Source organism: Melospiza melodia, chromosome 2, assembly GCF_035770615.1.
Source record: "Melospiza melodia melodia isolate bMelMel2 chromosome 2, bMelMel2.pri, whole genome shotgun sequence".
Classification (NCBI taxonomy): Eukaryota; Metazoa; Chordata; class Aves; order Passeriformes; family Passerellidae; genus Melospiza; species Melospiza melodia.
The window spans coordinates 2,912,492-2,939,710 of record NC_086195.1 but is presented as its reverse complement, the minus strand read 5'-3'; the positions used below and the strand labels follow the sequence as shown (position 1 = coordinate 2,939,710).

At 46.7% G+C, this 27,219-nt stretch overlaps 2 protein-coding genes across 6 annotated transcripts in view; one reads left to right on the top strand and one right to left on the bottom strand.

The window, feature by feature from the left end:
- Positions 1–1,277: 1,277 nt before the first annotated feature.
- Positions 1,278–23,072, top strand: VPS26C (VPS26 endosomal protein sorting factor C). 2 transcript variants are annotated; one of them, XM_063180626.1, is made up of 8 exons: positions 1,278–1,385; positions 6,533–6,676; positions 8,097–8,246; positions 12,425–12,505; positions 15,337–15,411; positions 16,212–16,362; positions 17,585–17,737; positions 20,099–23,072. In XM_063180626.1, exons 1-8 carry the CDS (start codon positions 1,329–1,331, stop codon positions 20,179–20,181), a joined length of 894 nt encoding a protein of 297 aa, XP_063036696.1. In that variant the 5' UTR covers positions 1,278–1,328; the 3' UTR covers positions 20,182–23,072. The 2 variants fall into 2 exon arrangements, with proteins under 2 accessions (XP_063036696.1, XP_063036702.1); XM_063180632.1 differs by lacking the exon at positions 1,278–1,385 and adding an exon at positions 1,424–1,482.
- The window catches only part of TTC3 (tetratricopeptide repeat domain 3), a 101,328-nt gene continuing 95,373 nt past the window's right edge, over positions 21,265–27,219 (bottom strand). For 2 of the 4 annotated variants that reach the window (XM_063180589.1, XM_063180614.1), the window contains 6 exons: positions 26,676–26,769; positions 25,793–25,891; positions 23,967–24,370; positions 23,427–23,538; positions 23,153–23,344; positions 21,265–22,953 (listed from right to left, as the gene is read on the bottom strand). In XM_063180589.1, coding sequence (XP_063036659.1) covers positions 22,690–22,953; positions 23,153–23,344; positions 23,427–23,538; positions 23,967–24,370; positions 25,793–25,891; positions 26,676–26,769 — 1,165 coding nt within the window. In that variant the 3' untranslated portion in view covers positions 21,265–22,689. The remainder of the gene's footprint in view (positions 22,954–23,152; positions 23,345–23,426; positions 23,539–23,966; positions 24,371–25,792; positions 25,892–26,675; positions 26,770–27,219) is intronic. The other 2 variants (XM_063180605.1, XM_063180594.1) reach the window with 2 other exon arrangements.

Sequence of the window (27,219 nt, the reverse complement as noted above, 5' to 3'; positions counted from 1 at the left end):
CCTAGAAATGAGTAACTCAAGTACCTTGGAAAAAGTTTCCCAAGAAAAACAGCTGATTGTGAAAGGGATGGCAAAACAAATCTTCGCACTCACAAGCAGCTGTGCTGTCCAGGCTTTTATTTTCCTTTTTTCCTTGAATGGGGTGAAAAGTCAAACAAAAAAATCCCTCTTTATCTGCCTCACACTAATTACAGTAATTAGCTACCTCAGCTACTCAGCTAGCTGAGTCCTGCCAGTAATATGCAGTGATCCCAGTTAAATGCTCCCGTATTTTTACAATGACCACCTTCCCTCTCTTCCCTGAAACGTGGGACAATTTGATATCTCAGTTTGTGTCCGAAAACAGGAGCTTGCAGTGTTTTTTGCCAAGTTTTCCACAAGCACAGCACAGGAAGGGACATGGATGGGTTTGGGTACTGAGGGCTGAGGACAGAACCATCCTCCAGGAACTCCCACCACTGACAAGGTTATTTTTATTTTAACCATGTAAATCTGAATAAAACCTAATTTAGTGAATACTGTGTGAAGAATGAACATAATGCCTTAGGAAAGCATTAACATTCAGAACTGGACTCCTGCTGTAGAGATTTCCTTCCGGACTCGCAGTTCCAGCGATGGACTAGTCCTGGTTCCGCTGAAATCCCGGGAATTCCGGCTGAGGCCACGCCTGGAAGCGATGGCCGCATTTCCCTCAGCCCTCAGGCATTCCCACACCGAGCATTTCCCCGCTCCCGGTTTTCAAGGGGGAATTCCTTTCTGCGTGCTTTGCAAGGCTCTGCCTTCCTGAATTTATCGGAATTCAGGCTGGGGGAGCTCTGGGCACCGCGGCCGGACCGTGCTTGGGAACGCAAAGCGATGAATCCCGGTGGAATTAGAACGGGGACAGGTTCGCTCCTCGTTTATGTGGGTGCTTGCGGCTGTGCAATGCACTCAGAGGGAAACATTTCAGGACAGTGAGGCCTTTCCCGGGCTCCTATTCTCACCGCCCCACAGTCGCGACAGGCGACAATCGCGGGCCGCGGGAGGCGGTGGCGCCGCGCCTACAACTCCCATCAGCCCACGCGGCGCTCCGGCCCGTAGCGGACGCTGCCCGCGCGCAAAGCACGCCGGAAACCGTAGTTTCCTGCGCGTGACTACGTTGCGTCACTCACCCCGCCCGCGCGTTGCTATGACAACCGAGGGGCAGTGGGCGCGGCCGCGCGGGAAGCGGCGTCAACGGCTGGGAAGTGACGGCGGCGAGGACCCGGATGTGGAGGGGGCGGGGCTCCCGCGCACCCCCCCCCCCCCCGCCCGCGGGTCACGTGAGGCGGCGGTCACGTGACGGAGCGATGGGGACGACGCTGGACGTGAGGGTGAAACGCGCCGGGAAAGTCTATCGGGATGGGGTGCGTGTGTCGCGATAGGGACAGCGGGGACAGCGGGGACAGCGGCCGGGGAGGGCAGCGCCGTCCTGGGGTGCATCAGGATGGGCATTGCCAGCAGGTGAGGGCTGACCCTGCCCCTGTGCCCAGCCCTGGGGGCACCTCTGGCTGCTGTGCCCAGCTCTGGCTCCTCAGCACAGCAGGGCCAGGAGCTCCTGGAGCTGAGCAAGGGCCTGGAGCAGCTCCGTGCCCAGGAAAGGCTGAGGGAGCTGGGGCTGCTCAGCCTGGAGAGGAGCCCCAGGGAGAGAGAGGGGCTGAGCCCTGCCTGGGCCTGCCTGGGCCTGTGTCTGTCCCTGTGTCTGTCCCTGTGTCTGTCCCTGTCTGTCCTTGTGTCTGTCCCTGCCTGTCCCTGTGTCTGTCCTTGGCTGTCCCTGTGTCTGTCCCTGTGGCTGTCCCTGTGTCTGTCCCTGTGTCTGTCCCTGGCTATCCCAGGAGCAGGGAGCTCATTCTGCCCCTGCACTGCTGAGGGCACACCTGGAGTGCTGTGCCCAGCTCTGGCCCCTCAGTTTGGGAAGGGCCTTGGGACACTGAGCACATCCAGAGGGGACAACGAGGCTGGAGAGGGGCTGGGAACACAAACCCTGTGAGGAAGCCCTGAGGGAGCTGGGGGTGCTCAGCCTGGAGAAAAGGAGACTCAGGGAGAGAGAGGGGTCTCAGCCCTGGCTGTCCCTGTGTCTGTCCCTGTGTCTGTCCCTGTGTCCATCCCTGTGTCTGTCCCTGTGTGCAGAGCTCAGAGCAGGCCCAGGCTCTGCTCCAGGCCCAGCAATGGCCCCAGAGCCACGGGCAGGGCCTGAGCCCAGCAATTCCCCTCACAGGAGGCACAACTTCTGCCCTGGGCAGTGCCCAGCCCTGAGCAGAGCCCAGAGGGGCTCTGGGGGCTCCTCCTGGGGACATTCCAGAGCCCCTGCACGCGTTCCTGTCCCCTGTTCCAGGTGACTGCCATCCCCAGCCCGGCTGTTCTGGGGACCCCTCGGGCTCTGTCGGGGACACTTTGGGGTCCCGGTTGGGCTCCGGGCTCGGCCCTGCAGCGGGGACTCCTCGGGCGGAGCCGATCGCCCTCTGCTGTCGGTGCTGCCGCGGTGTCGCCGTCTGGCCCTGTGTCCCGGAGCTGTCTGTGTGTCCCGGAGCTTCCCCCGTGTCCGTGTGTCCCGGAGCTTTCCCTGTCCGTGTGTCCCAGAGCTTTCCCTGTCCGTGTGTCCCGGAGCTGTCTGTGTGTCCCGGAGCTTTCCCCGTATCCCGGAGCTTTCCCTGGCCGTGTATCCCTGGCCATGTGTCCCTGTCTGTGTGTCCCGGAGCTTTCCCGGTGTCCGTGTGTCCCGCAGCTTTCCCTGTCCGTGTGTCCCTGGCCCTGTGTCCCAGAGCTTTCCCGGTGTCCCTGTCCGTGTGTCCCGGAGCTTTCCCGGTGTCCGTGTGTCCCTGTCCGTGTGTCCCGGAGCTCTCCCCGTATCCCAAAGCTTCCCCAGTGTCCCTGTCCGTGTGTCCCGGCGCTTTCCCTGTCCGTGTGTCCCGGCGCTTTCCCGGTGTGTGTCCTGGAGCTTTCCCCGTGTCCCGGTGTCCGTGTGTCCCGCAGCTTTCTCCCTGCGAGTCTCGGAGCTTTCCCTGTCCGTGTGTCCCTGTGTCCCGGAGCTTTCCCGTGTCCCCGTCCGTGTGTCCCCGTCCGTGTGTCCCTGTCCGTGTGTCCTTTCCCCCCGCATTCCCTGCAGCTGTCCCCGCTCCCGGCCCTTCCCCCGGTGTCTCCCCGGGATTCCGGCGTTGCCTTTGGGACCGAGCGCTGCTTTTTGTCCTTCCCCATTCCCGGCAATCACGGGGAGACCCTGACCCGCTCTGCAGAGCCCGATGGGGCTTGAAAGGGACGGAATATTTTTAATTTTTATCGGTTTTAACCTACAAATCCCGAGTTGCTCAGCAGCAACGTTCAGGTCTCTCTTTTTTCTTGCACTTGAATCATAAAAATCCTTTCCATCCACCGAAATTCCATTTATTGAATGATTTCAATCCTGGAAAACTGGAGGTGAAAGGAATGGTGTGCAGCATCTGTCCTGCAATTGTCAGATTATCCAGAGAGTGGCTTTGGCAGAGCTGAATTATTCCCTTTGGGAATGACTCCAGAGGAGTAAATACCGTCTGTGTCTCACTTTCACATCTTTCTGTGCATTATAAAATTATAAATTATTAGGATTTTATTTATTTATCTATTTCAGTTTCTCAGTGCTGTGTCCATTTTTAATTTGACTGAGCTTGCCTTGCTTTATATCACTTTTAAATTGATTTTTTTTTTTTGTATGGAAAGGAATATTTTCTCTGTTTTAAGCTGAAATTGGGATATTTCTGGTCAATCAGTCTGTCAGTTTTGTTTTTACCTTCCACTTTAACTCCATGTGGAAAGGTTTAATTTTAGTTCATGAACTGGGCCTGGGATGAAAACACAACAGTGGGAGAGCTCTGGACCAGGGATACAACAGGGATTTTTATAGGAATCTCCGAGGGAGAGGAAGGAGATGCAAACCTTAATGAGGCATGGAAGGGACCTGAGAATCACCCAGGGCAGGGACACCTCCCACTGTCCCCTCCCAGCCCAGTGTCCAGCCTGGCCTTGGGCACTGCCAGGGATGCAGGGGTGGAATTCCATCCCAGCCCTGCCCACCCTGCCAGGGAACAATTCCTCACTGCCAGGATCCCACCCAGCCCTGCCCTCTGGCACTGGCAGCCATTCCCTGTCACTGCCAGATTTTATGGAAAAATCCCCTTGCCCAGGATTTCTTCTCCTGGGAAGATGAGAAGCCTCAGAGAAAAAACAATATTGTCTCATTGGCTTCTCCCTGTTTTGCTGCTTTGGAATGTGGCTGGAGATTGTTTACCAACAGGTTTGATTGGTTCCATGTGAATTGTTTTTAATTAATGACCAATCACAGCCAGCTGTGAGGAGTCAGTCACGAATTTTTCATTGTCATTCTTGTTGAGCCTTCTGTCTGTATCCTTTCTCTTTCTTTAATATAGTTTTAGTATTAATATAATATAATATAATATCATAAAAGAATAAATCAGCCTTCTGAGAACATGGAGTCAGATTCTCATCTCTTCCCTTGTCCTGGAGACCCTCACAGACTCAACAATTCCCTGTGTGCTGTCCCTGCATCCCCTGGCAATTGTCTCTCTCCAGCTTTCCTGGGGCTCCTCCAGGCCCTGCAAGGCCACCCTGAGCTCAGCCCAAAGCTTCTCCTGTGCAGGTGAACAATGCCAGCTGTGCCAGCCTTTCCTGCCAGCAGAGCTGCTCCATCCTCTGCCCATCCTGGAGCCTCCTCTGGGCTCTGCAGCAGCTCCAGCTCCTCCCTGCCCTGGGGCAGCTCTGCAGCTGGGGAATCAGAATTTTGAGCTTTTTTTTTTTTGCATATCTGAAGAAATACTGAAAGCAAATTTGATATTTAACTTCCAGTCATCCTTCCCCTCCCTGCCCCCTTCCCACGTGCAGGCAGCAGCTCTGCAATTGTTGCTGTGTGACAGGAAACATCTCCTTTGTTAGAGCAGTTCACATCTTCAGGCTGTCCTTGCTTCTCAGAGCTGAGCTGGGCTCGTTTTTGAAGCAATAACCTAATTGCTTGTGCTAATTAAGGCCCCTTAGCAGAGCAGTGCAGAATTGAGGTCAGCTTTTCTTCGCTGTCCCTTTGTGCCCCTGCTCCAGCATTCCCCCCTTGCTGCACTTCCTCTTCCCAGGCTCTCAGGATGTCACCCTTGCTTGGATGGGGATGTTTGCCTGCTGCCTCAACCCCCCTGACCCATTTTCACCATCCTGTGCCACCAGGGAAGACAGAAATCTGCCAGAATTCCCATTGTGCTGGAGGGATCCTGGTCTGGAGAGGTTGGGTGCAGAGGGAGCAGGTGGGATTGTCCCATGGCTTGGGGAAGGAGCAGGGGAGGAGCTCAGGGAATTCTCCAGTCCTCAGCCCTTCCCAGCTGGGAATATTTCAGGACTGAAGCAGGTTCTGCAGTGTGGGAGAAGGGAAGGATAAACCCTGTGTGGAGGGAGCTGTGTGCTGCTCTCCTGCAGGTCACCAGGTTGTGTTAAACTCTGAGCTGACACTTGGAGGATGCAGCATTTTTGTGCAAAGGATTTTTGTGGACAGCACATCCTTCATGGGATGAGTGACAACATCTCAGGAAAGACAGAAATGTGCCAGAATTCCCATTGTGCAGGAGAGATCCTGGTTTGGAGAGGCTGGGTGCAGAGGGAGCAGTTGGGGTTGTCCCATGGCTGGAGGGAGCTGTTCCTTGGGGAAGGAGCTCAGGGAATTCTCCAGTTCTCAGCCCTTTCCAGCTGGGAATATTTCAGGATGGAAGGAGATCCTGCAGTGTGGGAGAAGGGAAGGATAAACCACTTTGAGGATGCAGCATTTTTGTGCAGAGGGATTTTTGTGGGCAGCACATCCTTCATGGGATGAGTGACAGCATCCCTGGAGTCACACAGCTCCTGCCTTTCATTCAGATTCACTTTAAAACTGTTTCTGTGTGTTCATTTTTTATGTTTTAAATCTCTTCTGCTCCACTCTGGAGGTGAATCTCACCCTCAGCTTGGCCATCCCTTTTCCAGCTGTGCCTTTTCCCTCTCCTGTGCTGAGCATCCCAATTTTCATACAGCAATTCCTCCTGGCAGCTTATTCCAACACAAACACAACTTTTGTTTATTCCAACACAAACACAACTTCTGTTTATTCCAACACAAACACAACTTGACCCAAAATAAAGGTTTGTCATCTTCCTGGACAGAAAAACCTTGAAATTGGGGGAAGAATTTGAAGCTCAGGTTAATACTTCAGCCAAGAGGAGAATTGTGTTTTTAAGGAAAAATCAGAAGTGCAGAGCTTGGGATTCTGATCCTGAGCTTGGGATTCTGGAAATCCAGGAATTCTGATAGAGTTGAGATGTTGTTGTTTCCCTGTCTCATCCTAAATCCCTTCATCAGGAAGGACAGAATGTTTTTGTTTGTCTGTCCTGACAAGGTTGCACCATGCTTTGGGCACAGGAGTTTTTTGGAGTTTGGAGATCAGTTCCAGGCTGTTTAGATAACAGCTGTGTAAAAAATGGATTTAAACAAAAGTTTTCCTCTTTCCTCTTAGGAAATCCTCTCTGGGGTGGTGGTGATAACCAGCAAGGACACGGTGCAGCACCAGGGGATCTCCTTGACCATGGAGGGCTCGGTGAATCTGCAGCTCAGTGCCAAAAACGTGGGGGTGTTTGAGGCCTTCTGCAACACTGCCAAGGTAAGGCTGCCCTGCTGGGTGTTTTGAGCACAGAAATTCTCTTTGCTCAAGTGGAACCTTCCCCCCAAGGCTCTCAGGTGTCAGAGCTGCTCGTGGTGGGGAAGTGATGGCGAGCAGGGAAGGCTCAGCTCAGTGTGGATCAGAGTGCCAGGATGGCTCAGGCTGGAGGGGAGCACAGGGGTCCCTGGTGTCACCTCCCAGGGCTCAGGGCTGGGCCCAGAAACTCTGGGATGTCCCAGGGAGGGATAAATGAGGACATTCTGGGGAATTAGCTTGCACTGGTAGGAGATTTTTATTTCAGGTAGGCAAAAAGGGTTACTGGATCATGCACTGAATCTGTGATTTATAGAAAAACAATTATTGTGTGATGTTAATTTATTTTTGAGAAGTGGCTGGGTTTAACTGGACTTCTGTGCCAGATCAGTCACTGTCTGTGGAGGCCATGGAGGGGTCCCTGGGCATGAGACAGGATTGCTCAGGAGAGAGTGGGACCTGTGGAGCTCTTGGGAGGGCTCTGGGCTGGTGGGAAGGGTTTGGTTAAGTGAGGATGGCCTTGAATCAGGGAATCACAGGAGGTTTGGGGCAGAAGGGACCTTAAAAATCACCCAGAGCCACCCCTGCCATGGCAGGGACACCTCCCACTGCCCCAGGCTGCTCCAGCCTGGCCTTGGGCACTGCCAGGGATCCAGGACTGGAATTCCATCCCAGCCCTGCCCACCCTGCCAGGGAACAATTCCCAATTCCCAAGATCCCATCAAATCCTCCTTTGAAACCATTCCCTGTCCCCAGTCCCTCCCCAGCTCTCCTGGAGCCCCTTCAGGCCTGGCAGGGCTCTGAGCTCTCCCTGCAGCTTTGGAGTTTTCCCTTCTCCAGGTGAGCACCCCCAGCTCTCCCAGCCTGGCTCCAGCCCTGGGATCAGTTCTGGGGCCTCCTTTGGGCTCACCAACAGCTCCACTTCTTGTTTTGGGAGCCCAAGAGTTGGGGACAGGAATGGCAAAAGTGCAGAGAGAAAAGAAATGAAAGAAAGAAATGTCCAAGCCAGCCCCTCACAGTTAACTCTCCTTGTGGTGAGAGACTCCCTAAATAATAATCAACTTCAGAGGTCAGGGGGGATGCTCACTGGCCTTGGTCATTCCTGCTCCTGTTCAGAGTCATCATTTAGGAAATGAAGCTCCACTTCCCAAAGCTGGAGCTGCTCCTGGTGAGCTCCCTTGAATTCTTTGGTCATTAATGTGATGCATCCTTAAAACAGGAATTGTTTTTTTTTGAGCAAAATATTAATGGTTCTATCCATTGTGAAAAAATATCCCAGCACTTTGTGTCCTGAAGAGGGATTGTGGAAATGCAGGAGTTCTGGGGGAGTTCAGATGTTGTTGGTTCTGTGTCTCACCCTGAACCTCTGTGACATTTCTCCCTGCAGCCCATTCAGATCATCAGCAGCACCATTGAGATGGTGAAACCAGGGAAGCTCCCCAGTGGCAAAACAGAAATTCCCTTTGAATTCCCTCTGCAGATGAAGGGCAACAAGGTTCTGTATGAGACATACCACGGAGTCTTTGTCAACATCCAGGTGAGGAGAGAAAAGGGGAAATTCATCTGCACAGAGGCTTCTGGAGCAGCTCTGAATCCATGGAATTGGGGGGGAAGTTTGGGGGTTTCTTTTCACACTGAGCCTTCCACCCTTTATGCAGTAAATCTTCAAGGAATTATGGCACAAACAAAATGTTTTACCTGAAAAATTTCAGCAGAACATCTGTAACCTGAATTTGATCCATGGAAAAATGCAGCTCCTAATCCATGGAAACTGAGGGTGAAGTTTGGTGGTGTTTTCTTTTCACTCTGACTGAGCCTTCCACCCTTTATGCAGTAAATCCTTTAAGGAATTATGGCACAAAGAAGATGTTTTACATGAAATAGCTCAGCAGAACGTCTGTAACCTCAATTTGATCAATGGAAAAATTATTAATTTAATAATAATTTAATTAATCATTATTTAATCCATGGAAATTGAGGATGAAGTTTGGTGGTGTTTTCCTTTCACACTGACTGAGCCTTCCACCCTTTATGCAGTAAATCCTTAAGGAATGCTGGCACAAACAAAATGTTTTACCTGAAATATTTCAGCAGAACATCTGTAACCTGAATTTGATCCATGGAAAAATGCAGCTCCTAATCCATGGAAATTGAGAATGAATTTTGGTGATTTTTTCACACTGACTGAGCTTTCCACCCTTTATCCTGAAAATCTTCAAGGAATTATGGCACAAACAAGATGTTTAACCTGAAATATTTCAGCAGGACATCTGTAACCCGAATTTAATCCATAGAAATTGAGGATGAAGTTTGGTGTTTTCTTTTCACACTGAGTGAACCTTCCACCCTTTATGCAGTAAATCTTTAAGGAATTATGGCACAAACAAAATGTTTTACCTGAAATATTTCAGCAGAACATCTGTAACCTAAATTTGATCCATGGAAAAATGCAGTTTTTAATCCATGGAAATTGAGGATGAAGTTTGGTGTTTTCTTTTCACACTGACTGAACCTTCCACAATTAATGCAGTAAATCCTTAAGGAATGATGGCACAAACAAAATGTTTTACCTGAAATATTTCAGCAGAACATCTGTAACCTGAATTTGATCCATGGAAAAATGCAGCTCCTAATCCATGGAAATTGAGAATGAATTTTGGTGATTTTTTCACACTGACTGAGCTTTCCACCCTTTATCCTGAAAATCTTCAAGGAATTATGGCACAAACAAGATGTTTAACCTGAAATATTTCAGCAGGACATCTGTAACCCGAATTTAATCCATAGAAATTGAGGATGAAGTTTGGTGTTTTCTTTTCACACTGAGTGAACCTTCCACCCTTTATGCAGTAAATCTTTAAGGAATTATGGCACAAACAAAATGTTTTACCTGAAATATTTCAGCAGAACATCTGTAACCTAAATTTGATCCATGGAAAAATGCAGTTTTTAATCCATGGAAATTGAGGATGAAGTTTGGTGTTTTCTTTTCACACTGACTGAACCTTCCACAATTAATGCAGTAAATCCTTAAGGAATGATGGCACAAACAAAATGTTTTACCTGAAATATTTCAGCAGAACATCTGTAACCTGAATTTGATCCATGGAAAAATGCAGCTCCTAATCCATGGAAATTGAGAATGAATTTTGGTGATTTTTTCACACTGACTGAGCTTTCCACCCTTTATCCTGAAAATCTTCAAGGAATTATGGCACAAACAAGATGTTTAACCTGAAATATTTCAGCAGGACATCTGTAACCCGAATTTAATCCATAGAAATTGAGGATGAAGTTTGGTGTTTTCTTTTCACACTGAGTGAACCTTCCACCCTTTATGCAGTAAATCTTTAAGGAATTATGGCACAAACAAAATGTTTTACCTGAAATATTTCAGCAGAACATCTGTAACCTAAATTTGATCCATGGAAAAATGCAGTTTTTAATCCATGGAAATTGAGGATGAAGTTTGGTGTTTTCTTTTCACACTGACTGAACCTTCCACAATTAATGCAGTAAATCCTTAAGGAATGATGGCACAAACAAAATGTTTTACCTGAAACACCTCAGCAGAACATCTGTAACCTGAATTTGATCCATCCTGATGTTGTAGGAATCTCTTTCCATTCCCTTCCTTAAGAAAGCCAGCACCACAGTGTGGTTGTATTCCCAATAAATGTGGAATTTCCTGTGGTGTTGAGAGCAACACAGACCAGGAATTGTGTGGGATGAGGAGGAGTGACATTCCCTGCCCAGACCTGCATGGAATACCTGCTTGGACACACTCTTGTGGACATGCAGTTCTGAAATTTGATCTTTTTTGGTTTCAACTTGCCTTGCCATAGGTGGGTTGGGTAGTTTGGGTGACTTTTGGGGGAAAGTCTTTCTCCAGCCATCTCTTGAAGGTAAATTCTGTGTTAGACAATGAAGTTTGGTGTCACTGGAATGAAAAAAACCTAATAAACCAGATCACCCCCCAGCAGCCTATCAGATGTAACTAAAAGGAAAAAAAAAAATCCCTTGTTTTTTGTCTGTGTTTGGATATTTTTTAAATCTTTCAATTTATTTGCTCAGTTTTGGCTTCTTCCCTCGTGCAACAGCTGGTGTTTGTGGTGGGGATGTCAGAAATGGTGCAGCACTGGTTGAGCTGCTCCCCATATCCCAAAGAACTTGCTGTGATCAGTCAGTTTGAGCTGCACTTTACTGAGGAATATTTGCTTTATTTTATCATTCTTTCTCTCCTCTGTGGAGCTTTTCTTGGATAAAATATCATTACAATTTAATAATTTAAATTTCAGCCAAACTTTGAGAGTCCTGCTCTCCTGAGGAGGGAATTGTGACACTTCCTAAACCTCTGGGCAATTTAAGTGAGCCTCTCTTTCTTGATTTAGGGATGAATTGTGGGTTCAGTCTCAGTTTAACCTTTAATCAGACACTGCTGGGTGCTTGTGCCATGAACCACAAGTGAGGAACCCAAATTGTGGTGTGAGGGAGGAATTAAAAATCAAACAAAACAAAAACCCAACAAGTTCCATGTCCTCTAAGGACACTGAAAAGCTTTTTTTATGGAGATGAAGTGTAGGATTTTTGAGATAACCAAATTCTTACTGTTTTTCACCTGCTGGTTTATGGCTCCCATTTTAGGGGAGCAAATTGGAAACAAATTCACTCCCTTGCCTGATTTTAGTTCAGCTGTGTGGCTGAAGTTCCCCGTGAAATATCCCAACAACTGGGAATTCAATCCCACAATTAAAAAATCAAAGTTAGAGGGGCTGAAGACAAAAATACAAAAATACATCACACTGATAATCCCTTAACCAAAACAGGGTGAAAAATCACCCTTAAATGGATATATGAGGAACAGCACTGCACAGAGGCAGAAGGGGGATGGAAAGTTGGGAAAGAGGGAGGAAATCTGAATTAAAGCTCTTTTTCCCCCCTTTTTTTCTTTCCCCTTTCCTCCCCCCTTTTCCCCCCTTTTCCCCCCTTTTCCTCTTTTTTCCTCTTTTTCCCCCTTTTTCCACCTTTTTTTCCCTTTTGCCCCTTTTCCCCTTTTTTCCCTTTTTTTCCCTTTTGCCCCTTTCCCCCTTTTCTCCCTTTTTCCCCCTTTTCCCCTTTTTCCCCCTTTCCCCCCTTTTCCCCCTTTCCCCCCTTTTTTCCCTTTTCCCCCTCTTTCCCCCTCTGTCCCCCTTTTTCCCCCTTTCCCCCTTTTCCATTTTTTCCCCTTTTTTCCCCCTTTCCCCCCCTTTCCCCCCCTTTTTCCCCCTTTTCCCCTTTCCCCCCCTTTTCCCCTTTTTCCCCTTTTTTCCCCCTTTTCCCCTTTTTCCCCCTTCCCCCCCTTTTTTCCCCTTTTTTCTCCTTTTCCCCCTTTTCCCCCTTTCCCCCCTTTCCCCCTTTTCCCCCCTTTTCCCCTTTTTTCCCCTTTTTTTTTCCCTTTTCCCCCTTTTCCCCCCATTTTTCCCCCTTTCTCCCCCTTCCCCCCCCTTCCCCCCCTTTTCCCCTTTTTTCCCTTTTTTTCCCCTTTTTTTCCCTTTTCCCCCTCTTTCCCCCTCTTTCCCCCTTCCCCCCCCTTTTCCCCCTTCCCCCCCCTTTTCCCCCTTTTCCCCTTTTTTCCCTTTTTCCCCATTTTCCCCCTTCCCCCATCCTTTTTCCCCCTTTTCCCCCTCCTTTCCCCCTTTTTCCCCCTTTCTTTCCCCTTTCCCCTCCCCTCCCCAGTACACCCTGCGCTGTGACATGAGGCGTTCCCTGCTGGCAAAGGACCTGACCAAGACCTGTGAGTTCATTGTCCACTCCCTGGTGAGTGTGCTTTCTGTTCATTTTGTGATTAATTAATTTTTTTAATTGATTTTTTTTCTCCCCACTTCACTTTTAGGGGGGGAAAAAACCCCAAATAAACCCATGGAAATTGTGATGGTGACACGAGGGATTACAGAGGTGTAGATTCAGAATATCCTGAGTTGGAAGAAACCCCAAAAATCATCAAACCCAACTCCTGGCCCTGCATGGGACACCCCAAAATCCCACCCTGTGTCCAAAATACAGGAGTAAAGGAAATGTGCCCCAAAACAAATCCACCCCACAGAGCTGTTGCTTCTGATGAGAAAACCCCATCCCTCTCTCAAAGAACAAAGAGGAGTTGGATTTTCAGATGTTTTACAGTGCCCTGAGTTTATTCTCTTGTTCATCCTTGGAGTTCTGGGACAATGGGGTGGTCACATAAATCTGATGTCATTTCTCCAGGCACTGCTTTGAATTATCCCAGCAGTTCTGAGGAAAAGCTGCCAGGCTCCCCCAGTGCTGCAAATGGGAGTTGGGTGCTGAAAATGCTGATTTCTGTACCTCAGGTGAAAATGCTGATTTCTGTTCCTCAGGTGAAAATCCTGATTTCTGTTCCTCAGGTGAAAATCCTGATTTCTGTTCCTCAGGTGAAATCCCTGATTTCTGTTCCTCAGGTGAAAATGCTGATTTCTGTACCTCAGGTGAAAATCCTGATTTCTGTTCTCCAGGTGAAAATCCTGATTTCTGTTCCTCAGGTGAAAATCCCTGATTTCTGTTCTCCAGGTGAAAATCCTGATTTCTGTTCTTCTGGTGGAAATCCCTGATTTCTGTTCCTCAGGTGAAAATCCTGATTTCTGTTCCTCAGGTGAAAATCCTGATTTCTGTTCTTCAGGTGAAAATCTCTGATTTCTGTTCTCCAGGTAAAAATCCTGATTTCTGTTCATGTGAAAATCCTGATTTCTGTTCCTCAGGTGAAAATCCTGATTTCTGTTCTTTGGGTGAAAATCCTGATTTCTGTTCTCCAGGTGAAAATCCTGATTTCTGTTCTTCTGGTGGAAATCCCTGATTTCTGTTCCTCAGGTGAAAATCCTGATTTCTGTTCTTTGGGTGAAAATCCCTGATTTCTGTTCCTCAGGTGAAAATCCTGATTTCTGTTCTCCAGGTGACAAATCCTGATTTCTGTTCCTCAGGTGAAAATCCTGATTTGGTTCTTCAGGTGAAAATCCTGATTTTTGTTCTCCAGGTGAAAATCCTGATTTCTGTTCTTTGGATGAAAATCCTGATTTCTGTTCCTCAGGTGAAAATCCTGATTTCTGTTCTCCAGGTGAAAATCCTGATTTCTGTTCTTCAGGTGAAAATCCTGATTTCTGTTCCTCAGGTGAAAATCCTGATTTCTGTTCTTCAGGTGAAAATCCTGATTTTTGTTCTCCAGGTGAAAATCCTGATTTCTGTTCCTCAGGTGAAAATCCTGATTTCTGTTCTCCAGGTGAAAATCCTGATTTCTGTTCTCCAGGTGAAAATCCTGATTTCTGTTCCTCAGGTGAAAATCCCGATTTCTGTTCTCCAGGTGAAAATCCTGATTTCTGTTCTCCAGGTGAAAATCCTGATTTCTGTTCCTCAGGTGAAAATCCTGATTTCTGTTCTTCAGGAGTTCTCATCCAGGTGGAAATCATGGAAAGATGGTTGAGAGACCTTCAGACTGACCCTGTGCCATCCCCACCCCAAACCCTGTCCCACATCCAGGCTCCTGAACTCTCCAAGAGACTCCAGCACCTCCCTGAGAGCTCATTGCAGTGCCCTGCAAGGGAAACAAGGGAAAACTTGATTCTAATTTCTAATTCTAGAATTTCTAATTCTTCTTTCTAATCCTAATCCTCCTGGCAGGAGGTTGGGCTCCCAGAAAATGCTTTGCTGGCTCTTGCAGAAGTTCCTGTGTTGGATTTGGGGTTGGTTAAATTGAGCTGTGCTGTCCAGACTGATGAAATGTCCCCTTTTCCATCTCTGACTTGCTGGAACACCCTGCTTTTATCATTCCTTTGAACCCTTAACAGGACAGTAAATACCAAAATCCTTTGTGTTACTCAGACTTGTGGTGGAAATGTTATTTTTGTTCTGAAGTAACTTTTTAAAAGATGTAGTTTGGTGTTACAAACAAGTTTCCTGTTGGTAAGATTTCGGTGTTTTCTGCAATATCTGATGCTGCATTTTGTTGGTCCATTATTACATTTCTAAGTGAGCCTCACTTGTCAGAGCAGTGACAAATCCCATCCCCTGCAGTGTTCCTGGGTTTGTTTCTCGTTCCCACCACAGCACTTCTGAGCTCACCAGTCAGTAAATCATGGCTCTCCCAGTCAGGGTGAATTCATGGGGACAATTCTCACTGTCAGTGCTCAGTGTTCCATTTCCCTCCAGCCTGTTCTGTGCCAGAATTTGTCATTTTGGGAAAATGCAGCCAATCTTTTGCTAATCTCCTCCATCTTGCAGCTGGGCAGCAGCCCTGGTTTGAATTCTTGAGCAGTGAGGGCAGATCCTCACTCAGAGTTCCAGATCAGCCCCTTGCTGCTGGAGAACAAGAATTTCCAAAGCAGGCTTGAAGCAATGGACACAACTTCATTTAGAATCTCCCCTCCCCAAATGTAATAATGAAAGGAAACATTCCAAGGGACATGTGCAATGAGTTTATTTGTACTTAAAGAAATGGGAAATTGAGCTTTTTCCCCTCTCTGCTCCAGATGAGGAGGGTATTCCTGCTTTTCCAGGGGGTTTAGGGCAGCCAGCTGCTGTGGTTTTTAATGTTCTCTCTCTGTTTTGGGGATCAGATTTCAGTTTAACCCTTCCCCTCCCTGCAGTCACAGAAAGGGAAGCTGCTGCCCAGCCCTGTGGACTTCACCATTACTCCTGAAACTCTGCAAAATGTCAAAGAGGTAAAAGGATTTTCTTATTTTATTTTAAATGTGAAGTTTGTGTGTTTCTGAGTGAGACCAGAGGAGTGATTAAATTCTGCCTTGTAGATTGTTAGGCAGATTATCTTGTTTAGTTTTTCTTTTTTCTTTTTCACTTTTATAAGCAATCAAGTGATTCTGCCTCATCTCTTGCACTGTGGTAACCAATTGAAGGTGGAATTTTGCTCAGGAGTGGTTAAATATTTTTATTCCTTTTCTGAGTGAAAGATGGATGGGAGTGGAACAAAGGAAAACATTCTATACATGGACAGCCAAGAGCCTTTAAAAATGTGAATTTTGAGCCTTGTTTGTGCCTTTTTTTACAGCCTGCTGTGGCTTTGGGAAGCCTCAAGGAGGGCAGGCTTGGGTGGGATATTGGGAATGAGGAATTGTTCCCTGGGAGGGGCTGGGATGGAATTCCATTCCTGGATCCCTGGCAGTGCCCAAGGTTGGACACTGGGCTGGGAGCACCTGGGACAGTGGGAGGTGTCCCCACTCCATCCCCAGCTCCTGGATGAATTCTAACAGCCAAGTTCTGTCAGCTCTTCCCAGGAAAGGCCCATCCATGGGTGGAAGGACACATGTCAGGAGAGAATATTGTAGGAGAAATCCTGATACAGAGTGACAGAAATCAATTCAAGCTCCCTCAGGAACTCCTGAACTCTTGAATTCTCAACTTTGAAACCACTGGCTAATTTCCTACTTGTTTTAAGATTTATTTTTTCCCTTAATCTGCTCTTTATTTTACCACCTTTTTCTCCTTCCTCCTCCAACCATTTCAGAGAGCCTCCCTGCCCAAGTTCCTGATCAGAGGGCACCTGAACTCCACCAACTGTGTGATCACGCAGCCGCTGACGGGGGAGCTGCAGGTGGAGAGCGCCGAGGCGGCCGTCAGGAGCATCGAGCTGCAGCTGGTGCGCGTGGAGACGTGCGGTGAGCGCGGGACATGTGACACTGGCCCGCTGAATTGTTGTAAATTGGAAACTTGGGGGCTCTCGGGTGAAGATGTGGGAGCGGGAATAGCAGGTCCGTACTAGGGAAGAAAGTAAAAATAAAATGGTGGTGTTTGTGAGGGTCCCCAGGATGAGGAAGGAGATGAGAGTCTGACTCCATGTTCTCAGAAGGCTGATTTATTATTATATTATATTACGTCCTATTACGTCCTGTTATGTCCTATTATATCATATCATATTATATTACGTTATATTACATTATATTACATTATATTATATTATATTATATTATATTATATTATATTATATTATATTATATTATATTATATTATATTATATTAATTATATTAATTATATTAATTATATTAATTATATTATATTATATCATATTATATTATATTTTACATTATATTACATTACATTATATTATATTATATTATGTTATATATTACATTACATTATACTACATTATATTACATTATATTACATTATATTACATTATATTATATTACATTATATTACGTTATATTACATTACGTTATATTACATTACGTTATATTACATTACGTTATATTACATTACGTTATATTACATTACGTTATATTACATTATATTGCATTCTATTATATTGCATTCTATTACATTCTATTACATTATATACTAAATATATATACTAAATATATATATATTATATATTTATACTAAATATATAATATATACTAATATATATATATTATATATATATATACTAAAACTATACTAAAGAAATATACTATACTGAAACTATATTAAAGAAATACACTAAAACTATATTAAAGAAAGAGAAAGGATACAGACAGAAGGTTTAACAAGAATGATCATGAAAAACTCATGACTGACTCCTCAGAGTCTGACACAGCTGATGGTGAAGTCAGAAGGGATGGAGCAGCCTCCACCCCAAAACCTCCATCTTGCTTTCTATCTATCCCTGTATTCTAAACCCTTCAGCTCTGAGTTTCCCACCCTGTGATATCACACACTTCCATTCAAACTCCACACCTTTAATCTCAGTTTTATTATTGAATTTTGGAAGCTTCTCCAGGGCCTCAGGTCAGTGCAGTGTTCTCTGGGGGTCAGTGCCTAACATCCTCAGGGTTCCAGCATCTCTCCACTGTGCATTCTGGCTGCTGCCCTCTCTCAGCTCTCCCATTTCCCTCGTCCAGGGTGTGCTGAGGGCTATGCCAGGGATGCCACGGAGATCCAGAACATCCAGATCGCCGACGGCGACGTCTGCAGGGGCCTCCCCATCCCCATCCACATGGTGTTCCCCAGGCTCTTCACCTGCCCCACCCTGGAGACCACCAACTTCAAAGTGGGTGAGTGGGGAGTTTTCCTGGGACAGCAGTGGCCACATTCATTCCTTTCCATGGGCAGTGAGGGATAAATCCAGCAGAGCTGCAGGAGGAGCCCGGGACATCCCTGAGCCTGAGTGCTGCTGCATTTCCAACACAAACTGCTGTGCAGCCACTCCTAACAAAATTCCAGGAGGAGCAGTGGAACACAGGTCATGTGTTTAAACACTTGAGGAATAGTCCAAGAATAAAACTCCCTCCTTTCCTCACCAGTGAGAACCTCCCTTTCCATTTATTCTCCTTTTTGTTTCCTTCTCTCTTACTGAAAGCCCTGCAAGCAGCGAGGTTGGTGAGGGTGTGATTCTCTTACCTACACCACGTGCTCCTCCCTGCTGATTGTTGTCAAAATCAGTATTTTTATCAACAAAATCAGTATTTTTATCAACAAAACCAGGATTTTCCTCACTTGTTCAAATAAGTACTGCAAGAATCCACTGGGCTGGTTTGTATTTCTTGCCTCCATCCTGCTGGAATGTGTTGGCACAGAATCTGTGTGCAGTGGTTTCCCCCAAAATAATAATAAATTTTTTTGCCATTTTAAGCTCTTCACTAACTATTTACAATGAGAATTTAAATTTATTTAGATTTCTGCTTCTCTTCACTTATTAACTCTCTGCCTGGCTTTTTGGTCTATCTCTATTTAGGATTGATTGTTGATCTGATACTGATTTTTGGCCTTGAAGGACACAAAGAACAGATTTTTTTCTGGAATTTTTGCTCCCCAGTTTGCAGGCCTGTTGTATTCATTTCCCAAGGCTGTTACATGCTGGAATCAGGCAATGGGTCTGTCCTGGAATTCTCCCATTCCATGCTTTAAACACTATCTTGGTGGAAGTGTCTTCCCCAAAACATTTTATTCTTTGATACCTGAATCCTCTTTTCCAGAGGAATGTTTGCCATAATTTATCAGCGATAAAACAATCCAAAGGAATCCCAAAGATTACAACAAAGGAGGATTTTCTAGGAGTGGTCCAAGGGCTGGGATGCCTGGGTGAGGTTCTGATGGAATGTTTCAGGAGCTCCTGACCCATCCTGCTGCTAGGATTGAGCTTTCCTGTGAAGCAGGATTGCTGCTAGGATTCAGCTTTCCTGTGGAATCAAAGCAGAGTTGCTGCTAAGATTGAGCTTTCCTTTGGAACTGAAGCAGGATTGTTCCCAGGATTCACCTTTCCTGTGGAATTAAAGCAGGATTGCTGCTAGGATTCAGCTTTTCTGTGGAGTTCAAGTAGGATTGTTCCTAGGATTGAGATTTCCTGTGGAATTGAAGCAGGATTGCTGCTAGAATTCAGTTTTCTGTGGAGTTGAAGCAGGATTGTTCCTAGGATTCCTTTTCATGTGGAATTGAAGCAGGATTGCTGCTAGGATTGAGCTTTCCTGTGGAATTGAAGCAGGATTGTTCCTAGGACTCAGCTTTCCTGTGGAATTCAAGTAGGAATTCAGCTTCCTGTGGGGTTGAAGCAGGATTGCTGCTAGCATTCAGTGTTGGGTTAGAATTGAGGCTGGATTGTTCCTGAGGCTGGATTGTTCCTAAGGTTCAGCTTCTTGTGGAATTGAACTTTTCTATGGAACTGAAGCAGGATTGTTCCCAGGATTCAGTTTCCTGTGGAATTCAAGCAGGATTGTTCCTAGGATTCACCTTTCCTGTGGAATTCAAGCAGGATTGCTGCTGGGATTTCAGTTTCCTGTGGAATTGAGGTAGGTGTGTTCCTAAGATTCAGCTTCTTGTGGAATTGAAGCAGGATTGTTCCTAGGATTCCTTTTCGTGTGGAGTTGAAGCAGGATTGTTCCTAGGACTCAGCTTTCCTGTGGAATTCAAGCAGGAATTCAGCTTCCTGTGGGGTTGAAGCAGGATTGCTGCTAGCATTCAGTTTTGGGTAGGATTGAGGCCGGATTGTTCCTAAGGTTCAGCTTCTTGTGGAATTGAACTTTTCTATGGAACTGAAGCAGGATTGTTCCCAGGATTCAGTTTCCTGTGGAATTGAAGCAGGATTGTTCCTAGGATTGAGCTTTCCTGTGGAATTGAAGCAGGATTGCTGCTGGGATTCAGTTTCCTGTGGAATTGAAGCAGGATTGTTCCTAGGATTCACCTTTCCTGTGGAATTCAAGCAGGATTGCTGCTGGGATTCAGTTTCCTGTGGAATTCAAACAGGATTGCTGCTAGGATTGAGCTTTCCTGTGGAATTGAAGGAGGATTGTTCCTAGGATTCACCTTTCCTGTGGAATTCAAGCAGGATTGCTGCTAGGATTTCAGTTTCCTGTGCACTTGAGGCAGGATTGCTGGTATTATTCAGTTTCCCATGAATTCTCTCTCTTTCCCCCTCCCAGAGTTTGAAGTGAACATCGTGGTGCTCCTGCACGACGACCACCTCATCACAGAGAACTTCCCCCTGAAGCTGTGCAGGATGTGAACGGCCACAGGAGCAGCAGGGAGGATTTCCTGGGAATTCTTCTGAGGGAAAGTGGAACTTTGTCCATGCCTGACTCCAGCTGGAGCCACCTCACTCCTTTCTTGTGCTTCCACTTCCCTGTTAACCTGACCAAGACTTTGCCTCTCTGCATTTCCCAATCCTGCTGCCTTCAACAACCATGTTTTTCCCATTTTTTTTTCAGGAAAATCCTGAAGGAATCATTCTGTAGCTTTCTACAGCTTGTAGAACTATGGAGCAAGTTCCTCTCTTGGCCTAATTTTGTAATATTTGTTCTAAAGTCCTTTGAAGCCCCCTTAAAACTCATAAATCCCATTCCAGCCACACTGGGAGGGTGTGGGAATTGTGACAGAATGAGCAGTGAGGACTTTGAAGGTCTAAAAAATGGTGCTACAGCTCTGGCAGGTGGTGCTGTGGGATCTGGCCCAAGGTGGGTGGGAAATGAGTGATTTCAAATCACACCAAGGAAATTTTGGTGTTGGAGAAATTCATTAATGTGTTTGTGACTGTGCAGCTTAAAGGAAGATTAATTCAGCAAGAAATACCCTTCCCAACACAAACAGGCTGTAGATTATGATGTTGTTTTCGTGGAACAGCCACAACTTGTGGATTTTCCAATAATTTTCCATGTGGGGCAGAGGCAGGCTCAGGCTGTATTATGGAAATTGGAAGTGTAAAGATCAGCACCTAAAAATGCAGATTTGAGAAAACTGAGAAAAATAATTTCCTTTAGTTTGTCCAGCAGGAGAAGGTAATTCCAGTTTGGGCCCTGGCATTTCAGGGAGAAAAAAAAAATGAAATTTTTTTCACTTCATTCATTTCAATGTCTGGGAAGGGGGAAGGAAATGGTGTTTACTGAAAATGGTGTTTACTGAAAATGGTATTTACTGAAACTCAGCACTTTGCCCTGAGACCAGGGGAATTTGGGCAGGAGCTGCAGCCCCCCAGAAATACAGGAAGCTGAAAAGGATTCCAGTGCTGGAATTTTTAGTCCTTTTTTCTACAGCAGAGCAGTTACTCAGCCCTAACACAGAGTGAGCAGAAATACTACACAGAAACAACGTGTTTGGCTGCAGAAGCAATTTTATTTTTTATTGAAGTGGTAAGTAATACACTGATAAATGAGAGAGGAGTTAACAACTTCAGCTGGAGGAGTCAAGCAGTGTGGGGAACAAGTGATCCCTGGAATTAGCCAAGGGCTCCTAATCCATGTGGTGCTCCCTGGATTCAGAATATTGGGTTTAATTTCAAGATTCTCAGGCTCTGGTCCTCACCTTTGGCTGTTTGGGACAAATTTGTCTGTGTTAAAAGTTCTCTGGCCACTTCAGACTCATAAAATAGTGGGAGAAAATTCCCTGAGCTGTTGGAATTCTGCCCCTCCTGCTACTGGTGACCATTTCTGCACAAAGTACAAAGGAACTGTCACTCAAAAATCCTTTAAAAATAATTTTAAAAAATCCTTCCCATTTAAACAGACCAGGAGGGAAATTTCCCTCCTTTTTTAAACAAAAATGAGGGAAATTCAAATTTCAACCTTGAGATTTAAAAACTGATCCAAATGAAGAATTTAAAATTCTTACTTCAGAATGTGACTAAAAGTCATTTTTTAAACAATTTGAGTTCTCAGCTGTGGCTTTGTGCAGAGAGAGGAGCTGCAAAGGCCAACCCAGGCTTGAATTAGACTATGCCAGAGGGAACGTTTTGAGTTCCAATTCTTTTGGTCCATCCTTTGGGTCACCTACTTGTTTGATACTGGAATAAATCTGAGGGAATGATGCACTGCTAAAAGGATTTGGTACTTTCAGTGTCCCTTAGCCAGAAACGCAGCAGTGCTGTGCGCTGCCAGGCAGGAACCAGGAGAAATCCTGGATCTTGGAGTGAAACCCCAAAGCGAAGCCAGGGTTGTGTCCTGTCCCCCAGCACTGCTGCAGCCCCTTCCCAGCTGCGATGGTGCAGGAGGGAGCAGAGGAGGCTCAGCTGGGCTTGTTCCAGGCGGGCAGCTCGGGGAAGTCCTCGGGCAGCAGGGCGTGCACGCGGCAGATGGGGCAGCTGGAGTGCTGCCTGAGCCACGTCCGGATGCACTGCGGACAGACGGACAGGGACAGGGTGAACGGGGACAGGAGCCCAGCCGAGGCTGGAGATGGCTGGCACGCGTGGGGGAGCTCTGCAGGGAGTTCACACAGTGGGGTGGAGCTGTTCTGCTCTGATGGGATTTATTAAATCAGCATTGGAACAGAAAAGGTAAAGGGGAAAGGTGGGGTTACTCCAACACAACCCTGGCTGTTTTAACTTCATGGATTTCCATCAGCAGCAGGCAACTCCAGAGGTTTCAGGGATAAACCATTCCAGAGTTTTCAGGGATAAACCATTCCCTGAGTGTGCTGCCAGCAATCCCAACCAAATCCATTTCTGAAGCATCATCAGAAATCCACTCTGATGAATCATTTCGTTTTAAAAACAACCAAAGCTTTCTGACAGGCTGCCTGTGGGTCAAGGCTGGAAAAGGGATTGTGCCCTGAGGTTTAGGCACTGAAGGGTCAGGGGAGGGTAAAGGGTTGTTTGTGAGGTGGGGATCAGAAGCAGGAGCAGAGCTGAAGGGTGAGGGGAGGGAATGGGGTTGTGTTTGAGGTGAGGATCAGGATCAGGAACAGGAGCAGAGCTCACCTCTCTGTGGAAGTGATGGCCACACTCGAGCTCACAGCAGTCACTGCTCAGCTCATCGTGACAGATGCTGCAGGGATCCTCACTGCAGGCCTGCCCAGGACAGGAACACTCAGAGATTTCAAAACCAGCAATTAACCAGCACATTCTACTCAATTAACAAGGTCACTAACTTTAACCAAGTCTATTAAAGCTTTTGTACACAAAATAAACCAGGCAATTATTTTTTTTTTCCAGGATTATTTCGTGTCTTGTACAAAGCACATGGAAACAACTGAAACAACAAACTTACAGCACTGTCCTGCTTCCTCCACTTGGCTTTAGGGATTGCTCCAGCGTTGCCCCAGGGCTGCAGGTTTGCCTGGGAGGGGTTTTTACCCCCGGAGGCTTTGGGGGCAGGGCCGATTGCATCCAAGGGCGCTCCCCTGGCGCGGGCTGGGGCAGCAGGGCCTGGGGAGGGCAGGGCTCTGCCTGCTGCAGGGGCCTGCACAGAGACAGGAGCCGTGTCCTGGGGCTGTGCTGCTCCATCTCCCACGGGAGGAGGAGCAGCAGCCCCAGCCCAGTACCTTGAGCTGCTGGTCCACGATGAGCTCCGTGGCCATGCTGAGGGTCTCATCAGGGCTCAGGCTGCTCCCGTTTCTCCTCTGCACCTCCAGGAGGGAGGCCACGAGCTCTGAGCTGCAGGGACAGGAGAGGCAGGGTCAGGGAGAGCACTGCAGGCTCCCCGTGCGATCCCAGCAGGATCCAAGAGAGCAGCATTCCCAGGAACTGCTCCCAGGGACCCTCAGGATCCAGGATGGAACCCTGAACAATCACCAGAACCGTGGAATGGGAGAGACCTGAAAGTCACTCAGTGCCACCCCTGCCATGGCAGGGACACCTCCCACTGTCCAGCCTGGCCTTGGGCACTGCCAGGGATGCAGGGGTGGAATTCCATCCCATCCCTGCCCACCCTGCCAGGGAACAATTCCTCATTGCCAGGATCCCACCCAGCCCTGCCCTCTGGCAGTTTAAACCATTCCCCCTTCTCACAACAAAATCAATTCTCCCTGCCCTCCACCCCTGCCTGTTCCCCCCTTGTTTCACAGCACTCCTTCCCCCAGTACCTGCTGCAGTTTGGGAAGATACTCTGGAGCTGGGCTAAAATATTTCCAAATTTTTTGGGAAGCTTTTTGTTGGTTGGAATTGCAGGCGGCCTCTGTGGCAGAGCTGAGGGATCCTGGCTGGGCTGGACATGCTGGGAGTTGGCCCCAGCAGCTCCTGGTGGGCAGGAGGGTGGGATTTCAGTGGGCTGTGACCCCTCTGGAGCTCTGGGGTGTTTGTCTGGAGCTTTGCCAGGGGCAGGAGAAGCCTCAGGGGCTGCCTTGGCCCCGCTCTGTGCTGGCAGGGGAGGCTGGGCCGGAGCTTTTCCCTCAGAGCTGGGAAATGCAGGGAGGGCACCGGGAGGTGCTGGTGCTGAGGAGTAGGTGACAATGGCAGGGTCACACATGGGAGCTCTGAGAGGCGTGGCCTAGGAAACAAACACATTTCACAGCAAATCAGAACACATTTCTAATTAAAACAAATTCAGCATTTGCAGGGGGAATTGTGGCAGGTTTGGTCGTGCCCAGGATCTCAAAGGTGACCCCAGCTTATCCTAAAAACTCCCTGACGTCAGGGCACTTGTTTGACCTCATGGTTAATTCTCTTCTAAAAGGTCACTCTGGTTTTACTGCAGAATAAATAAATAAATTCCAAATGCACAACAAGAAGCACAAAAGTTGCTCTTTCTCAGTAAATTGGTGGTGATTAAGCTGTCCCCATATTCTGTGTCAATAAATAGAAAGGACAGATCTAAAAATAAGTGGGGAATTATGCAGGAGAGCAAGAGTGGAACTTGCAGAAACCCAGAAAAAGTGAAATAACCATCTCAAATGTTAGACCAGAGCCTTGAATCTAAATTACACCCAGATCAAAAAAAAAAAAGAAATTCACAAACCAAGATTTTCCACAGAGAAAAAAAAAAAAGGCTTAAAAATTAGAGGGGTGAGAAGAAACTGCTTTGGTTTGAAGGAAGCTGAAGGAGGAGCTGTTGGGCCATGAGAAAATGTCTGTGGACAGAATTTCTCAGAATTTCTGGGGCTGTTCTCGTTCCAGATGCACTCCCAGAAATGGCTCAGCTCCTCCTGCCTCACCTGGCTGGGAGCTGAGCTTGGTGTTTGCCATCAGAGCTGCAGGAATTCCTCTGGGAAAGCTTCCCCATGGAGGGAAAGGGAGCCCAGGGAGCTTTGCAGTGCCCATCCCTGCAGGTGTGCCCTGGAGGTGGCACTGAGTGCTCTGGGCTGGGCACAAGGTGCCCATGGGGCACAGCTGGCACTGCATGGGCTGGCAGGGCTGTGCCAGCCCCAGGGATTTGGGGATTCTGCACAATGGGGCTGATCCCAAGGATTTTGGGGCTGTTCAGCCTGGAGAAGGCTCCAGAGAGCCCCTTGCAGTGCCTGAAGAGGAGCTGGGGACAGACTGGGGACAGGGCATGGAGGGACAGCACACAGGGACTGGCCTGGAGCTGAGGGAGGGCAGGGCTGGGTGGGATCCTGGGCAGGAATTGTTCCCTGGCAGGGCTGGCATGGAATTCCACCCTGCATCCCTGGCAGTGCCCAAGGCCAGGCTGGACACTGGGGACACTGGGAGGTGCCAGGGCTGGCACTGGATGATTCCAAACCACGCTGGCATTGCAGGATTTTGGTGCCACAGGAACCCTGCAATGGCCAAACCCCTCAGAGAGGCATTTCCAGCCCTGAGCCTCTGCAGGAGCTGGGGTGTGGATGTGCTGCTCCTGCCCTGCCCAGCTCCATCCCTGCTCCTCTGGAGCTGCAGGGCCACCCTGGGGTGTCCCATCCCAGCCCTGGCACCCCAGGGGCTGCTCTGTGAGGGGTTTGTGTGGGACACTCACCACAAACCCCTGGGGCCAGGGAAGATCCACAACTTCCACTCTGCTGAGGCAGCCCCGGGCCCCCTTCCTCACCAGCTCCATCTTCTCCTCATACTCAGCCTGCAGGAGCAAAAACAACAACAACAATCAATCAATCAATCAATCAATCCATCAATCAATCAATCAATCCTCCAGAGCAGCAGTCTGAGCTCCCTCCTCAGCAAAAATCACATTTGACACTGGGCTTCTCCCTGGGTTTTTTTTTTATTTTTAAATTTTTTGTGGGTTTTTTTTTTGTTGGTTTTTTTTTTTTTGGTTTTTTTTTGGTTTTTTTTTTGTTTTGTTTTGTTTTTTTTTTTTTTTTTTTTTTTTTTACTTTTGGTTTTTTTTTGTTTTTTTGTTGTTTTTTTTTTAAGAAGCTCCATGGATTTCGAAAGGTGACCAACAAAACTAACAGACTCGCTAATGTGGTGCAGCGGTTTGGAACAGGAGCAAATCTAGGGAAGTGATGCAAAAATCTTTAAATTAAATGCAAATTAAATTAAATTTAAATTACATTAAAATTTTAAAATTAGTATCAAATAAAAATATTAGAATTCATAAAATTTCAAACTAACGAACCAAAACCACTACAGGTGGAGACCCAATTTTAAAGCAAGTGTACAAAGGGCAGATTTTTGCCTTTAAAAAAATTAAAAGTTATTAATTTATTTATTAATTAAAAATTAATACGTCCACTAGAAATTCCCAGCCAGGACTCCAAACTGCCTCTTTCTTTTGTAATTAAAAAAATTCCCCTCAGCATTTGGAGCACAAGCTGCTGGTGTGTTAAAAACCAAAGTTATTTAATGCTTCCATTCCCAAAGTTCAGCTGAGAAGCTGCTGCAGAGAAATGAAATTTTACCTCGACTTTTTCCAGTTGTTTCTTGACATTTGATATAAATATTTCCCAGGAATCAATCTGGGACTTCAACACAGGAGCTGCAGAAGCTGAGCTGCTGGAATATTGAGGTTCACAGTTAAACTCCAACGTCCCTGATATTTTCAACACCACTTCCTCCCTCAACCATTGACCCCAGGTCAAGTTTGCAAGGGATTTCAGGTTAAAATCAGGATTTATATTTCATATAAATATTATATATTCCCTCTAACCACATAAATAAAAACTATATCATGATAGAATATAAAAAATTTATATAGTAATTAATTAACAATTGATCCCAGTTCAAGTTTGCAAGGGATTTCAGGTTAAAATCAGTATTTATATTTCATATAAATATTATATATTAGTTCTAACCACATAAATAAAAACTATAGTTAATATCATGATAGATTATAAAAAACTCATTTAGTAAATAATTAGCAATTAATCCCAGTTCAAGTTTTCAAAGGATTTCAGGTTAAAATCAGTATTTATATTTCATATAAATATTATATATTCCCTCTAA